This window comes from Bombina bombina, chromosome 5 (genome assembly GCF_027579735.1).
Source record: "Bombina bombina isolate aBomBom1 chromosome 5, aBomBom1.pri, whole genome shotgun sequence".
Lineage (NCBI taxonomy): Eukaryota > Metazoa > Chordata > Amphibia > Anura > Bombinatoridae > Bombina > Bombina bombina.
The window spans coordinates 333,842,409-333,861,121 of NC_069503.1; the positions used below are offsets into that span (position 1 = coordinate 333,842,409).

Below are 18,713 nucleotides of genomic sequence, written 5' to 3' on the forward strand. Positions count from 1 at the left end.
AGATTATAGTAAAAAAAACTTTTGCATTGTTCTTTACATTTCTAATATTAAAAGTATTGTTATTTATATATAAAAAATACATTTAGAGACTTTGAAACAATTTCAGCAATTTGATTAGAGATTTCCTCAATGCTGATTGAAAAAGACAATATAGTATGGGTTATATTCTAACTCTGACTTTTAATGTTTGGTGACATAATGTTTGCTATTTTTTAAAAATACAATTTTTTAATACACATCACCATAAACAACCTCATATGTGAAAACATATGACAAATTTCTCTTGAGAAATAGCCAGTTTTATGTGAATAACTATACATAGAATTAAGTATTTTATTAGATTTTCTTTTCAATCAATCTCACATTTCAGTGGTTGTATTACATGTCTTTAAATACAGCAGCATAGCCATGTGTCTCAAATTCAGCCTTCTGCCTTTGATTGAAAAAATCGTGGAAATATCTCTTTTCTAGGGCAATGTTGCCATTTAAATGAGATCATACTGTACTTAAATGTCTTCAACTTTTGCCGTCATGATTTAGCAAAAATGAAGTATGAAGTCCTATCTGCATCTGGCATGGCTTTTGATGTCCGCCTGGTTGCAGTGGGACTAACTTAGTGAACAGAATTCTTTAAGAAAGCCAATTTACTCAGCTGGTTGCAAAGCCTTTGACCTTAGTAGTGGAACTTGGCAAATCAATGAATACATTTATGTTTAGTATTCTGTCAAGAATTGGGAAAATATGTCTCTTAACCCCAGACCTTTTTCAAAATACTTTTTTTTGTAATTAAACATTAGGCTTCCTTCAGAAGCCAATGAGGATAGTTAATTAAGCTTGAGAGGTTATGAACTGTTGGCAGTTAATAAGTCATAAAATTCCTCTATAAAACAGGATGCTAGATTCCATCACTGTGACAAGAGGTACAAAGTACTGGTGTATAAATATCTAATTGTACAAAAGGACTGGGTCCTTTCAATGACGGCTCATCTGGAGTCTCCAGGGCATGCTTGCTATAGTTTCCTGATTTTAAAAAGCTAGCATAAAAAATAAGTGCATTAAATAGTGATTTGCTTGATACTTCAGGAAGTAAAGGATTGTAAAAAAATGAACAAAAAAAGAAGAAAATATAAAGAAAATAAAATTAAAAAGAAATGCTGCAGCTTTAATGTAGTTTATTCCAAGTTTCAATTCTAGCTGAACATTCTTGCATATGTCATGTTTTGCTTCACCTTTAGGATGTTCACCATGGAAACGGTACACAGCAAGCTTTTTACTCTGACCCCAGCATCCTGTATATTTCCCTCCACCGCTATGATGAAGGCAACTTCTTCCCTGGCAGTGGATCCCCAGATGAGGTTAGGTTTATTTCTTAAAGCCCATTTTTTTGTTTGTAATATTCAGGTCTAATTGCTTTGCATGATTACCCCTAATTTTCTCATCATTCTTTGGCTCTTTAAATTGCACTAGATTGCAAAATTGTCCACTGGGACTATAGCCCATAGTAAAGCAAAGTTGTCAAACAAAGCTGAACTGACTTGACAAGACATTTTGTTTGATCTCCTCAGAAGCAAATAGTTTATATATTTTCATATTATAATTTATTTTTTATGTGATGCTTTTCCTGTTTTTAGGTTGGAGCTGGCCCTGGAGAAGGATTTAATGTTAATATTGCTTGGACAGGTGGATTGGATCCTCCCATGGGAGATATTGAGTACCTTACTGCCTTCAGGTTGGTGCAGAATTTCTTAAACATTTATTGTATTCAACAATGGATAAAACAACTGTTTATATTGTAGTCATTTATCAAAAATATGGTTAAGTATTTTACAGATAAAAGGTAAGTAATATTTTTTCACTCATTATTCATAATCTCTGTTTTTTATTCCACATTTGAAGACAAAGGGAACATGTGCTGTTTATATTTATATTTTATTTGCAGCATTTTAACTACCTTAAAACTATTTAAATATGTTTTATGTACTTAAAAAGGTATCATACTTCCAGGCTGGTTTGGGAATCCTGCGTGTTTGATTCAATTTTATATATTCTTAAAACTAGATTTAAATTTAATTACAAAAACAAAGAACGTTGTAATTTTTTTTTTCATAATGCTATTAAAAAAAAAAAAAACAGTTTGCACTATATAAAAGTATTTCCCTGTTAGCTCGTTTAGACATGTCCGCTTCACTTCAGAACCTTTTATCTGAGTGCACATTTAAACAAATTATTATGAATGAGAAACCTTTTAGAAAAAGGTAAAGGCTTTTTTTTGCAGGCAGCAAACATTTCAAAGATTATTAAATAATGTTTAAAGTGTATGGAAATGTATTATTTATGCATAGGAACTAATTAACATATAGTTTACATACAATTAACATAACTAATATAATAATGATGAAATGAAAAGAAATTAACTTAATCATATAAAAGGTTTCCTATGTAAAATGCATGATAAAAACTTTTTTTTTCATATTTATTATTATTAGTTTACTTTAAACTGGTATATAATCATATTTGAAATAAGCAATACATTTTAATGGGAAAATTAGGGTATTGTAATGTACATACCCGCAACAAAAATCGTTATTGCAAAATTTGTGCTAATTTCCCCCTTTTTCCCCCTTCAGACACCCATGACTGTATGTTTGAAAGGCTCACTCTTACTAAATAAATTTTTAACAAATACATTAATTTTTAAAAGCTATTCTACCAAATTTGAATTCCATTTTTTATTTTATTACTAAATCAGATGATAAACGTAATAAAGACAAGGAAAGAGGCGCCACATGTGTGAATCAGTATTTCACTCAAAAAGGTAGAGGAGAGGCTATATCAAACCTCCCAAGGTAGCGTAGATGAAAGTATGAACAAGGCACAAAGAGCTATTGATAACACTTCTCAAATTTAATGGAATAAAAACAAATTAAAAACAGCTCATGCTCAATATGTACATACAGTAAGTATGCAACGCGTTTCACGACTAGCACCGTTTCATCAGGCATAAGTACATGACATATATTTCACCCTTATATAGGGCTATGCTACTTAAGGCAAAATGAACTCACCCCACCCCCCTACAATTAGTGTAAATACCAATCAGAATACCCTTTGTCTCATTAGTAGTTAGTTGTCACACCTGTGTATTGAGGGTTGTAATTAATCAAAACAACATTGTCATGTTAAAGATTGGAATTAAAAACAATGATTCCGCAGGATAATAAAGAGTTTTTTCTATAATAACTACTAAATGCGATCATAAACATGCCAGCCCAGTATTATATGACCAGTATTATTATTATTTGAAGTAGAGTAAGTATATTGAGTGGTGCCTTGGTTCTTACCTCTATTTTGAATATTAAACAATTTCCAATGTGATACGAGACTTTGATACTGGGCATGGTACATGTGCGTGAACTGTTTGCAAACAACGCTAATCCCCTAAATTGATTGGGGCAGTAGTATAGTAGCCACTACCAATCCCCTAATGGCTTTGAGTCACTCCCCTAATGCATCACCCATGTGACCCCAGGGTTTTACGCTATTGGATGTATTGGTCTCTAACGTATAGGCACATGGGCCAATCAGAATCCTGATTTTTGGTCAATCCTATTCTAACAACTGTCTATTTTTATTTGCCCTCTTGAGCTCCTCCTATAGGGATCTTAGATATCCTCTTTTTGTTTAGATGATAAACGTATTTGTATATCTTAATTTTTTTTATAATTTGGCAATGAGAACATCACATGTTTTAATACACTTTTAGGATTATAATTAAATAGAATAAATACTACAGTATCTTCCAAACTTAACAATTGTAGTGAGTTGATTGAAAGCCTTCTTGTTTATCTTATTAAACTAGAAGCTGCTTGTAGAATAATTTGTAAATTGCATATTAACAAGTCAGTCTTTTATGGACTTAAAATGTATTTGCCATAGTAGAGAGAACAAATATATTAGTATTAACACAGTTTTATTTCTAGAAAAATGGACGTTCTGCTGTAAAAGTTTGCTTCTGCTTTTGAGAAGTGTCATTGCACACCAATAAATCTGGGGGGGGGGTTCCCTATAGATAAGTTGTACCCAGACATCCAACTTCAAAGTTATTTTTTTTGTTTGTTTGTTTGTTTATTTTAAGTAATAATACACATGCAGGATTTAAACATATTTTTTTAAACAAAAGTGACACAATTAAACTTTCATAATTCAGACAGAGCCTGCTGTTTTAAGAGCTTTTCCAATTTACTTCCATTGTCAAATTGTGGAGACTTTTTACTTTCACTCTTTCTGAGGCACCAGCTACTACTGAGAATGTGTAAGACTTTACAGTGTATACGTATACAAGTATGTCATTGGCTGATGGCTGTCACATGAAACAGGGGGTTAGCATATTGAAGTAGAAAATCCACTGCACATTTAAAATTCAAAGCAAGTGCTACTACTTCATTGTTTTTTTTTTATTATGCATTGGTTTCTTATGCAATTCTACTCTATTTAATAGTCCTTTAAGTTTAATACTCATATAATTTAATAATTACAGTTTAGTACTTTTGCCCAAGAAAAATCAAATATTGTTTTTTTGTTATTATTGATTACTAGTAGAGAAATCTATTATCTATATATATTTTAGCCTTCTTTATTACTAAACATTTAATCTAGCCACCAGGTATACAATGACAATGAAAAAATACATTGTGATATAAGCTGTCAATAAACTCTTATGTCACATTGCTTTTATACATTATGGCTACACCATTGTACAACCAAAGTTTATTTATATATAAGCATTCAATGATAAACAGCGATTTTCAAAAGCTTTAATCATTGGATTAGCTAACAGACATTTAGATGTAGTTTAAGCCCTTAAAGACCAGGGACGTACCCTGTATGATTCTGGTCTTTCTATGGGGCTTGCATTTTTTTGCTTAAAACATTGGAACAGCAAACAGAAATGTAGGTGTAGGTTAACCCCTTAAAGACCAATGACTAACCCTGTACGTTGTTGGTCTTTCTATAGGGCTTGCATTTTTAATAGTGCAGTCTTTTGGCCAATTGCATTATTGAAAAACTACAATAGTGTAACATACAATACAAATTTTATCCAACTATATTGTCATTTATTAAATATAGTGGTCAGTTCCAATCATTCTGCTTGTGTTTATCATTTATTTTTTTTACTGCTTTTAATATGCCATTTTTAATATCAGAGCAATCACAATACAAGATAACACATATCTGAAAAATAGTATATTGGATCAGAGTGGAGATCAGAAAATTCACCCATTCTTTGCATGAATAATATTGACATTGGCCAAAACAATCTAACAAAATGGATACATCGAGTTCAACAGCCAAAGGCACTTGATCCTAAAGACCCATAGATTGACTGATAACACGTATGGGACAACTATCTGTGCATGCTCAGACCAGAAAAACAAGATGTCAACAACAATGATGTCCCTTATTGATGATGATAGATTTACGCTAAATAAAAAAATAATACTTAATACGTCATTATCATCTTCAGTATTCAAACATATCTACAAAATATCACCAGTTGCAAAATCAATACAAACATCAATACCAATGTATACTTACTAGTACATTTCATCAAAAAAAACTTATTTTAGCAAAAAATAAAAGCCACTCTCTCCATTTGCACAAACACACACATGTACTCAAATAACTCCATTAACAGGAAGCACTCCCAGATAGGAGCCATGTTGCATATTGGTCACATTTTTAATGTTTTAATGTTTAATGATTGACTGACAGTTATTTAAGTTTAAAAAAATGCAGATTCCTGATTTTATATTTAAACTTTTCGTATTTGTCGATCGGCATCCCATTATCTGATGTTCAGGGAGCAGTTGTGGGAAAATGGAGATTGGATATTATAACAATTATGTTTTTGACTTTGAAAAATTGTGATTACTTTGTTGCTGGATTAAAAAAAATAGTTTTCTGTTTTTCAGATATAAACGAAAATTCAAAAACATTGCAATCAATACTATAGTAACCAATTGCATATTATTTATATATAGTGTTTATATTGCAATGAGTATGGTTAGGATAATAGAACACAACGATCTTGCTGAATTCTGAATCAATTTGTTATCTGTACACATTGAATGAAATCTTATTGATGATATAAGTGGCATTATGGGTGGAATAAATACAAAGGGGTCAATTTAACAAAGGCTTTGCAAGCCTTTAGACCCTCTATGACTGCAGGTTCTCACAAGAAGCCAGAGGCGAGCTGCGGCGGAGAGGGACGCGTATCTACGACCCTGTCCACTGCAGATTGATAAATCGACCCCTTAGGGCTTGATCTCAAATTTTAACAGGACTGGTATCCCTGTCACAAACAATTTGGACTAAGATATTAAATTAACTTGTGAAAAATAAAATGGACCAAACCAAGTAAATTGAAAAGTTTTTTTGTAAAGAACTACTTAGAGTAGAATAGTATAATAAAAAATCATAATAAATAGACAATGCAAAAGCACTTAGTTTGAATTTCACATGAGTAGTACATTTTGTTTCTGACAGATTTCAAAGTTTAGTTTTCTTTTCCTTCTCACTGCATTGCAGGACAGCCATCAGCCAATCACAAAATGCATATATGTATATTCTGTGCATATTGTTCATATCTAGATAATGGATGTTACTAGGAAAGTTGTTTCAAATTGTGTGCTTAATCTGAAACATGAAAATGTAATTTTGACTTTAGTGGTCCTTTAAAACTTAATTTTGATTTTTATGTCCATTTATGATAATTTATTAGCATACCTTATTTAACATGGCAACAGTTTACAAATCATCTCTCTTAAAATTATATGAAGTGTCTCAAGGTGAGATATTATTCTTTAATTGTAAATACAGATTTATTAGCACCAGCTGAATCAGAGAATTGGGGTTGAATTATCATTGTGCGAGCGGACATGATCCGATATTGCGGATCATGTCCGCTGCATAACGATAAATGCCGACAGCATACGCTCTCTGCATTTATCATTGCACCAGCAGGGGGCCGATTGCCCCCTGCAGATTTGCGGCCAATCGGCCACTAGCAGGGGTGTCAATAAACCCGATCGTATTCGATCAGGTTGCTTTCTGGCGATGTCTGTCTGCTGCCTCAGAGCAGGCGGACAGGTTACGGAGCAGCGGCCTTTAGAAGGCTGAAGGCTCGCTGGAAAAACGGGACATCAAGCTCCATGTGGTGCTTGATAAATATTCGCCATTGTGTTTGAGAATTTGTAGGAAGATGTCTACAGTCACCTACGTTCCAATAAACTGTTGTCTATTTGGCCAAGTGAAGCAACTATACAAGACACTACGTTTTGTACATCTTAGAACTAATTAGAGGGGCTTTACAGACATCGTAACCACATGCCACTTTAAATATGAGGGTGAACATGTCTGGAGTGTGCACCCAAATAAATCTGATATTCTTGACAAAGGGTGAAAGTTTATGTAAGTGTGGAATGTAACAGATTGTAGTCAAAATTGTGAAAGATTCCAGAATTTATATTTCACTTAACATAAAAAACAACAACTTGTAATTCTTGGAAGCCTTAGTACAGTTTTTTTTATATCCATTTTATATAAAACAATGTTAGTCTTACCAATATACTTGCATACACGTAAAAACAAAGACATGAATACACATACAGATATACACACACATGTACACACCTAAGCACACATACACATGTTAATAAACACATACACACACATCTACAAAATAATAAAAAACATACAATACACACGCACACATATATACAAATTACATATGTGCACACATATGGATACACATATATGTGCATAAACACACGCACACATATATACAAATTACATATGTGCACACATACGGATACACATATATGTGCATAAACACACACACACGCACACATATATACAAATTACATATGTGCACACATACGGATACACATATATGTGCATAAACACACACACACGCACACATATATATATATATACATATATATACATATAAATATACCCACACATCCTTGCATATACAATATACACACACATACTGAGTATAATTTAGAATACATGCGTCTGTGTATATCATATGAAAAGTGTCAGGGAGAGACATCATTTATCTGGTTATCTTGTTGAGCGCAAGCCAAGAGCCAAGAAATAACTCTCTATAGCTGATGACATCAAAACCAGCTGTTCTGCCTTCAGATTGAAGTATTCTTAAAAAAAACAAACTACAACAGCTGAATTTGAATGTAACATTACATGTTCATTCAGCAATTTTATACTCAAATGATGTTTTATAAACATAGCTTACAATGGGATAAAATATGTTAAGAAAGCAGATATGGAGTCTAAAGCTTAGATTTATTTGCATCCATTAGCCAGCTCCTCTTTTAAAACTGTATAAATATAAAGAATTTAAATATTAGAAAAGCTGATCTGTGCTTTTTCCCTTCGTACTGCTTTAGTTTTCATTTAATAAAAAATTAAAAAGGAACATTATTTTTTTGCACGTTATAAAAATGAATAAGTGATAAAGTAAGTGAAGTAAGATTGCATTATTTAGCAATACTTGTACTAAAGTGACAGCTGTTTTTACAGTCAGAGAATCCTGTGGTTCTAATCAAATTTTATGGTGCTTATTATCTAAAGGTTGTTTGATATCAACATGATTCAGTAGGTCTCATAAAATTATACACAATTTTCTCCCTTAAAGGGACAGAGATAGATAGAGACAAAATATAATAATATATACATTAATTACTTTACCGACAAATTTATACTGCAGTGCTTCGCCATTAACTCTTTATTGTAAAGCTCTAACTCCCCCCCACACAATTCCTTTTATGGCTTTATCTATATTTATGGTTGCTTTCGGTAGAATACAAAAGTGAATAGGGATTATCTGCTGGAGCATGCCTAGAAGCTGTAAACTCAGTTGAAATACAATGCCTGTGTCTAAACACTTATGGGGGGGTGGTGGAGTTGTCTGCCCCAGGCAGCTTAGCTATGTAATTATTTTGCTTATTTTTGAAAATTATTTTAAAATACTTGCCAGCAATTTTTAAACAATTTTTATATGCAAACTATTTTAATTAATTAGCCATTTTAGGATATGCACAGATCTCAACCTGTTTTATGGCACTTTAAAGGGACAATCTACTCCAGAATGTTTATTTTTTTAAAAGAAAGATAATCCCTTTATTACTGATTCCTCAGTTTTGCATAACCAACACGGTTATAAAAATACACTTTTTAGCTCTGTGACTACCTTATATCTAAGCCTCTGCAGACTGCCCCATTTTTTCAGTTATTTTGTACAGACTTGCATTTTAACCAATCAGTGCCCTCTCATAAGTAACGCCACAGACATGAGCACAATGTTATCTATATAGCACACATGAGCTAACGCCCTCTAGCTGTGAAAAACTGTCAAAATGCCCTGAGATAAGAGGCGACCTTCAAGGGTTTAGATGTTAGAATATGAGCCTATCTAAGTTTAGCTTTAACCCTTTGAGTGCTAATGACGGCTCTGAGCCGTCATGAGCACTCTCCCACCTTGAGGGAGATCTGGGGGCTCCCACCCACTCCTACCCCGGCGATTGTGCCTGAAGAGTGACAGGCATAACTGGGGCTTCACGTGATGCGTGGTGACGTCACGCGCAATTACGTGATGATGTCACCGCGCAACTTTATTTATACTTAACAATGTTAAGTATAGGAGGAGAGGGCATGCTGCTTAGAAGCCTGTATCTCAGGCATCTAAGCAGCCACAGACCCCCAAGACCCACCATTGGAAAGGTAATCGTCTAACCTCTCCAACAGTGTAAGTATTGGGGGTCTGTAAAAAAAAAAAGTAAAAAAAAAAAGAAAATATTAGCACCCAGGTGGGAAATGGCTTAGCAGCCAAAGGGTTAAACAAAGAATACCATGAGAAAAAAGCAAATTTGATAATAAAAGTAAATTAGAAAGTTGTTTAAAATTACATGACCTATCTGAATCATAAAAGTTTAATTTTGACTAGACTGTCCCTTTAAATATTCTCATCTTAGTGAATCTTAGCATATGGACTATGTATAAACCATCAATCACTGATTGTTTTAAATGCCTGATACATTTTCACACAGCTTTAGATTTCTCATCACTAGATAATTTATATAAAGTAAATAATAAAAAAGCATTCATTTTCACATCCTCTCTATATAAATTGCAGTGTATAAGAGTATGTTCTGCTAAAATGTTGTGTGTGGCTTTTGTGATGTTTGTTTTGCCTGTCTATATTTTATTAGTAAAACAGGGTGAGTGTATATGATAATTGGGAGTCATCAACATTTATTTTATTAAAATTAGGTAAACACAAAAATATTAGATGAACAGTAATAAAAGAAGCAAATGTCCCTCCTTGGAATTGTGTTCTCCATATCTAAGCATAAGCAACCACTTCAGTGACTTTTTATTTGAAGGACATGTACAACAAGCATCTTTGTCCTGCCATACATGTTGTCACACACACACACATACATATATATATATATATATATATACAGGTAGCCCTCAGTTTACGCCGGGGTTAGGATCCAGAAGGAATGGTTGTAAATCGAAACCGTTGTAAATTGAAACCCAGTTTATAATGTAAGTCAATGGGAAGTGAGGGAGATAGGTTCCAGGCCCCTCTCAAAATTGTCATAAGTAACACTTAATACATTATTTTTAAAGCTTTTAAATGAAGACTTTAAATGCTAGACAGCATTATAAACCTAATAAAATAATCACACAACACATAATATATAATTAAACTAACTTAAATGAACAAAAACATTTGCTAGACAGCATTATAAACCTAATAAAATAATCACACAACACAGACTTCACTTGCATTTTTCTGCAAAGAGTTCTTTCTATGCTTTCCAATCTGGACTGAGTTATAGACAGGAAGATCTTGTTCCTTTGAAATCTGCTCGATAGCTCAGGTCTGGTTAAACTGATTAATTTCACCTTGCTTGGCTTTGCTGCAACACAAGCTGAAAGCTCCACCTACTGGATATTTTAATAAATGCACTGCTTCTCAATGCTTTTCAATAGCAGTCACATTACTGGAAAAAAAGGTTGTTATTCTGAAACGGTGTAAATTGAACCATTGTAAAATGAGGGCCACCTGTATATATATATATATATATATATATATATATATATATATATATATATGTTAAATTATATTTTTGCCCCCCCTTCCACTGGAAACATTTCTGATAGAATTAAATAGACTTTGATAAAAAAAATGTACAGGTTTTTATGTATGAACATACCAAGCAGCCAATAGCAAACATCTGCATAATCAGAAAATGTTATACATTGCCATAATTAATATAGGAACATGTTCATTAAATTAATGTCACAGACAGGATAGCTACCTTATGAACATAACGTTTATTTTTACAAATGTAGATTCTCGTTGTTTTACACATCCTATACTATAAAAGGCCAAGTGTGTTTGTCCGAAGCTGTCATGCGCAGTAGAGACAGCACGCGGACAAACACACTGGCCTAAGTCCCTACCTGTTCTGCCGACTGCGCCGAGCAGAAGTGGGCGTGGTCGATCGTGAAGGGGGCGGGGTCTAACGCGAAAGCCCGTGAAAGGGGCGGAGCCTAGCGTGAAGGCCCGTGAAGGGCAGTGGAGAGAGCTCAAACAGCTCAAGAGAGGGTGGAGGGATGTGGGGAGATGTGGGGAGAGGGGGGGAGATGTGCAGTGAGGGGGGAGATGTGGAGAGATGTGGGAGATGTGGAGTGAGGGGGGAGATGTGGAGAGAGGGGAGAGATGTGGGGAGATGTGGAGAGAGGGGAGAGATGTGGGGAGATGTGGAGAGAGGGGGGAGATGTGGAGAGAGGGGAGAGATGTGGGGAGATGGGGGAGATGTGGAGAGAGGGGGGAGATGTGGAGAGAGGGGGGAGATGTGGAGAGAGGGGGGAGATGTGGAGAGAGGGGAGAGATGTGGGGAGAGGGGGGAGATGTGGAGTGAGGGGGGAGATGTGGAGAGAGGGGGGAGATGTGGAGAGAGGGGGGAGATGTGGAGTGAGGGGGGAGATGTGGAGAGAGGGGAGCGATGTGGGGAGATGTGGAGAGAGGGGGGAGATGTGGAGAGAGGGGGGAGATGTGGAGAGATGTGGGGAGAGGGGGGATATGTGGAGAGAGGGGGGGGAGATGTGGGGAGAGAGAGAGGGGGGGAGAGAGAGGGGGAGAGAGAGAGGGGAAAGAGAGAGGGGGAGAGGGAGAGAGAGACAGAGAGAGAGGGGGAGAGGGAGAGAGAAAGAGAGGAGAGAGAGAATGAGAGAGGGAGAGAGAGAGAGGGGGGGAGAGAGAGAGAGGGGGAGAGAGAGAGGGGAAAGAGAGAGGGGGAGAGGGAGAGAGAGACAGAGAGAGAGGGGGGAGAGGGAGAGAGAAAGAGAGGAGAGAGAGAATGAGAGAGGGAGAGAGAGAGAGGGGGGGGAGAGAGAGAGGGGGGGGGAGAGGGAGAGAGAGGGGGGGGGGAGGGGAGAGAGAGAGAGGAGAGACACAGAGAGAGGGGAGAGAGAGAGAGAGAGAGAGAGAGGAGAGACACAGAGAGAGGGGAGAGAGAGAGGGGGGGGGAGAGAGAGGGGGGAGAGAGAGAGAGAGAGAGAGAGAGAGAGGGGGGGAGAAAGAGAGAGAGGGGAGAGAGAGAGAGGGGGAGAGAGAGAGAGGGGAGAGAGAGAGAGAGAGAGGGGGGAGAGAGAGAGAGGGGGGAGAGAGAGAGGGGAGGGAGAGAGGGGAGGGAGAGAGGGGGGGAGAGAGGGGAGGGAGAGAGGGGGGGGAGAGAGGGGAGAGAGAGGGGAGAGAGAGAGAGGGGGGAGAGAGAGGGGGGAGAGAGAGAGATAGAGGGGAGAGAGATAGAGGGGAGAGAGAGAGACAGAGAGAGTGGAGAGAGAAAGAGAGAGGCGAGAGAGAGAGGAGGCGCGAGAGAGAGGGGGGGAGAGAGAGAGAGAGATAGAGGGGAGGGAGAGAGAGAGAGGGGTGAGATAGAGAGAGGGGAGAGAGAGAGAGAGGGGAGAGAGAGAGAAAGGGGGGAGAGAGAGAAAGAGAGAGAGGGGGGAGAGAGAGGGGGGAGCGAGAGAGAGAGGGGAGCGAGAGAGAGGGGGAGATGGAGAGAGAGAGGGGGAGAGAGCGCAAAAGAGAGGGGGAGAGAGAGAAAGCAAAAGAGAGTGGGAGGGAGAGAACGCCAGGGGTGGGACCACTGTAATGCAAAAAATGGCCCGTGTGAACGGGCTTTAGGACTAGTACTACATATAAACAAATACAAACTTATGCACACTAGAAGCACTAAAAATAAGTTTTACATTCACACACATAAAATCACATACACAGAAACACACACACCATATAATAATTGTTACTGGCACACACACACACAGTCATATACCCATGCGCATAGCTCCCAACAAATCGCTGGGGATTTCCAGGACAAGAAATTTAGGGGACTTGTGGGCAGTCGCCCAACGGAGGAGGCATAAGCCATGGGATGTGCAGTGCACTGGATAGGCATTTCATAGGCAGAGCTGAATCATGCTTTGGGCAGAACCACTTCACTCTGTGGAAACCATGTCATTTGCCCTAATGGGGGAAGATGCAACAGGGTCAGTGGACATAACTTTCAACCCATAGCAATCCTGCAAGATTTGGGACAGTTGTGCATGCACACTTTTATTTCAGTAAATACAGTGGCCTAGATTAAAAGTGTAGTGCAAAAATAAAGGCACTATAGTGATCTAGAACCACGCAAGTTAAATCAATAGCGCTCGTATTCTTGCGCACATATTACAAGTTGGAAGTTAAAAGTTTGTGCTTGAGCGGAAAACTCAGGTGCGCTAACATCTGGAGGTCGGATGTCATAGGCATGCTAACTCCCTATACCCATAGATTTATATGGGGTACTCTATTCTGGCTTTTGCTAACCCAACGGTGCACTAGGCCAACTGCACTAAAGCGAAGGTGCAATAAGAAATACTTTAAATTAATTTAAAATATATATGTATAGCTATATATCTATATGAATAACTTTTTCTTCTAAGTGAAGAACAAAGGTATTTAAAGTATTTCTATTAAAAAAAATCACTTTGTTTTAAGAAACATATAAATATATATGCGCATATATTTGTAAATGTGTGTATAAATATATATATATATATATATATATATATGCAAATATTTGTATGTTTGTATATATACATGTGTATATACAGTATGTATGTATGTATATACACTGGCGTTCAAATGTTTGGGGTCATTTAGACATTTCCTTATTTTTTATGAAAACATACATGAAATGTATTTGAATAGGAAATATAGTCATTGACAAAGTAGGAAATATAGAATTTTAAGTGAAATAATAATTTTGTCCTTCAAACTTTGCTTTCGTCAAAGAATCCTCCATGTGCTGTAATTACAGGTTTGGATACCTTTAGCATTATTATTGTCAATTTCACCCCATACTTCCTGAAGCACCTCCCACAAGCACCTGAAGCACCTCCCACAAGTTGGATTCTCTTGAGGGACGCTTCTTATATATCATATGGTCAAGCTGCTCCCACAACAGCCCAATAGAGTTGAGATATGGTGACTGTGCTGGCCACTCTATAAAGAAAGAATACCAGCTGACTCCTTATTCCCTGAATAGTTCTTGCATAGTTTGGAGCTGTGCTTTGGGTCATTGTCCTGTTGTAGGAGGAAATATCCTCCAATCAAGTGCCATCCACAGGGTACGGCATGGCATTGCAAAATGGAGTGATAGCCTTCCTTCTTCAAGATCCCTTATAAACTGTACAAATATCCCACTTTGCCAACAACAGAGTACCCCCAGACCACCATATTGCCTCCACCATGCTTCTTCTGCATCTTTTCATTTGGTCTGCGTTTCCCAAATTTTCGTCTTTGTGATCCAAGCACCTCTAACTTAGATTTGCTGTCCAAAACACTTTATCTTCCTCTGTCCAGTGTTTGTGTTCTTTTGCCCATAGTAACATAGTAACATAGTAGATCAGGTTGAAAAAAGACCGAAGTCCATCGAGTTCAACCTATACAAATCTAAACTACTTACAAAAAGCTCCAGTTAAGCTTAAATACTCCGACTAAAAGGAGACCCATTTAATACTAGCAATCAAATCCATGAATTTTGTTTCTAGACAGAAAATGTACAAAACAATTTTTAAATGTATCTAGGCTATTGGCATTCATTACCTCCTTTGGTAATGAGTTCCACAATTTTATTGCTCTTACAGTGAAAAAACCTTTCCGTTGCAGGAGATTATACTTCTTAATTTATGACCTCTTGTCACAAACAGTTTTCTTGGAATAAACAGAGCTTCTGCCATCACTGTATATGGGCCTTAAATATATTTATATATAGTAATCATGTCACCTCTCAAATGCCTTTTTTCTAAAGAAAACAGACCCATTTTGGCTAGTCTCTCCTCATATTTTAAATTCTCCATTCCCCTTTTTTAGCTTTGTGGCCCTTCTCTGAATTTTTTCTAGTTTTGCAATATCTTTTTTTTTTGCAATCGGTCCCAAGAAATGCACTCCATACTCAAGGTGTTGTCTTACCAGGGATTTTTATAGTGACATAATTATGCTTTCCTTCCTTAAATCAATACCTCTTTTAATACAAGCTAGTATCTTATTAGTCTTTGTACCCGCTGCCCTGCATTGTGTACCCATCTTTAGCTTGTTATCTATTACTACTCCCAAATCCCTTTCCTCCTCTGTTTGGCTAAGTCTTGTCTCATTTAAATAATACGTTGCCTGCTTATTTTTAATTCCAAAATGTAGAACCTTGCATTTTCCCATATTAAATCTAATTTTCCATTTACCTGCCCATATTATCTGCAAAATAGAGATGTTGCTATTTAATCCTTGCTCCAAGTCATTTATAAAAATATTAAAAAGAACAGGTCCCAGTACTGATCCCTGGGGGACTCCACTGATTACCTTTGTCCAATCTGAGTATGATCCATTCACTACTACTCATAGTACCATATCTTTTATCCAATTATTTATCCATGAGTAAACATTTTTAGCTATTCCCAGTCCCTTAATTTTGTGCATTAATCGCTCATGTGGCACTGTATCAAATGCCTTTTCAAAATCTAAGTATATCACATAAACTGATTCCCCTTTATCTATATTTTTACTTACTTCCTCATAGATTCTAATTAGATTAGTTTGACATGATCTATTTCTCATAAAACCATGCTGATTTGAACTCATAATCTTGTTTACACAAATGTGCTCATCAATATAATCCCTTTATAATCCCTTCAAATATCTTCCCCACTATTGATGTCAGACTAACTGGTCTATAGCTTCCTGGATCATCCCTGCTTCCCTTTTTGAAGAGTGGCACCACATCAGTTTTACACCAATCCTGGGGTACTATGCCTGAGGATAATGAGTCTTGAAAAATTAAGAGTAGAGGTTTGTCTATAACAGTGCTAAATTCCCTTAACACCCTTGGGTGCATTCCATCTGGGCCTGGAGTTTTATTTGCCTTAATATTATCCATTTTTTCCCTGATATCCTCTATACATAACCCAGTTAATGGTATGGGCTGGCATGTTCTAGTTAGTTCCAAAGTATCATCCACTGGTTCCTCTTGTGTATACTGAAGAAAAAAACTGGTTTAGTGCCTAAGCCTTCTCCCTGTCACTGTTAACCATGCTACCCTCCACACATTTTAATGTATCTATAATGTCCTGTCACAAAAGGTATTTTTGGCAAGTATTCCACCCCCCCCCCCCAAAGCTGCTAGCCCTATTAGGACCTTATAAATATATGTATACACACAGATTTTAATAGATAACACAATTGTAAGGACCACATACTTTTTAAACCAAAGCTTTAAAGGGGCAGTAAACAAAAAATGTACCCTCCTCTTATTGTTAATAAATGAAAACATAACAACTTTGCATTACACTCATTATTAGACATGTGCAGCTTCGAAAAATTCAGTTCGGTTCGGATCGATTCGAATTTCGGTTCGGATCGATTCGAATTCGGAAGAAATCGAATTAATTTGTTTCAGATTCATTCGGATTCTTTTGGATTCATGAAAAATTCGGTTCGATTCGGTTTGAATCGATTCAGAATTTCGGAATTTGGTTAAGTGGATGTGCTGTGTATTACACTAGTATACTGTACAATACTAGTGTAATACACGGCCATCCGAATCTACCGAATAAATTAGAATCGATTCGGATTTATTCGGTAGATTCGGCACTACTGCAATTCGGAAATTCGAATCGATCCGAATCTCCGAATTTGACAAATTCGTCCGAATTTCGATTCGGATCGAATCGCACATGTCTACTCATTATTTATTTTGCTTATTTTTGCAGTAAAATACCTCTGAACATTATCCTCATTCCACTCTCTCTTGAAATTCTGCTGCTTAGATGTTGTAGTTATCTATGCTGCAAATTGCCTGCCCTACCTGCATACTAAAAGTGATTACTTAGAGCAATGCGCAAACTCAAAGCTCTAATTGTACACAATAAAAATAAATTCATGTTTTAAAAGTGTTTCAGGGGGGTTATTCTTGATGTGATAAACCCATATTTATTATGCTATCAAAGTGTCAGTTTTAACTGCTTTAAAACATTTATTTTGTGTATAGATTGTTTATTGATGCTATGCATTTTGTACTTATTAAAAAATTACTTTAGTGTCCCATTAATAATTTTTTTAATTAAGATTCTATCAAAGGAAAAGGCTCTATATAACTATATATTCTCTGTGATTCCATAACCCAGAATTTTAATACTATATCAACATTTTTAATTTCAAATTGTAACTTTAGTCAAAATAATCTTTTTGCCTTCCCAACCTTTCTTTTAATATCCAAGCATTTTCTTTTAAGTTAATGAAAACGGATACCATCTGAATCACTTTTTACAAGAAATTTCTAAGAGTTTATCATCATTTCCTGTTCCGAAAAGAAAATATCTTTCAATGTAAAACGCATTCTCATTTTTAAAGCAATACCAGAAATGCTTTTTTTTTCTTTCTTTTTTAAATGGTTATTTTTTTAAATGGTTAAAAAAGGGTATTTAAGAATGAAACCACTAATGTGTACCTTCAACAGCTGTCAAGACTGTAATTTTACAAGGTAAAGCTAGAATATACAATTTAAAACTAGCAATATAAAGCAAACAAGCCACAAGGTATGCTAACCAACGTCTTTGTGTTACACTATTGGGTGGTCTGTGTAGGCACTGTATAAATAAACTGTATTTTTTTTTAGCAATAACACACCTGAAGTCCTTAAACATGCATAAGGATATGGGGCAAAATCTTGAAGAATGATATGCATTATAAAATGAACCTAGTACAAACATTTAATGTTTCCACAACATTTTCCTCTACTTGCATTTCATTATACAAACTTATGAATTTATTTAGACAATATGTTCAAATTATGATCATTTTTCTGTCATGTATTTTGCATACAAATATGCAAAGGCCAACAAAATGTAAAAATTAGTTTAGCTCGTCATCTTAAAGTAGGGAGAAAGTTACAATTTGTATCTGTTCTTTTAAATGGACGTAAAGCTGAAAATGTAATCATTCATGAAATGTTTAATTGCCTACCTTTGCTGTAAAACAGATATGAAAATTGTGTTTTTTCTACTTTCTTTGGCAA

At 36.1% G+C, this 18,713-nt stretch overlaps 1 protein-coding gene across 1 annotated transcript in view; it reads left to right on the top strand.

Annotated features, from left to right (window-relative positions):
• Window positions 1–18,713, top strand: part of HDAC9 (histone deacetylase 9) — a 2,434,493-nt gene that overhangs the window by 1,795,500 nt on the left and 620,280 nt on the right. Inside the window, exons 22-23 of the mRNA XM_053714127.1 lie at window positions 1,236–1,355; window positions 1,632–1,729. Of these exons, the coding sequence (XP_053570102.1) occupies window positions 1,236–1,355; window positions 1,632–1,729 (218 nt within the window). The remainder of the gene's footprint in view (window positions 1–1,235; window positions 1,356–1,631; window positions 1,730–18,713) is intronic.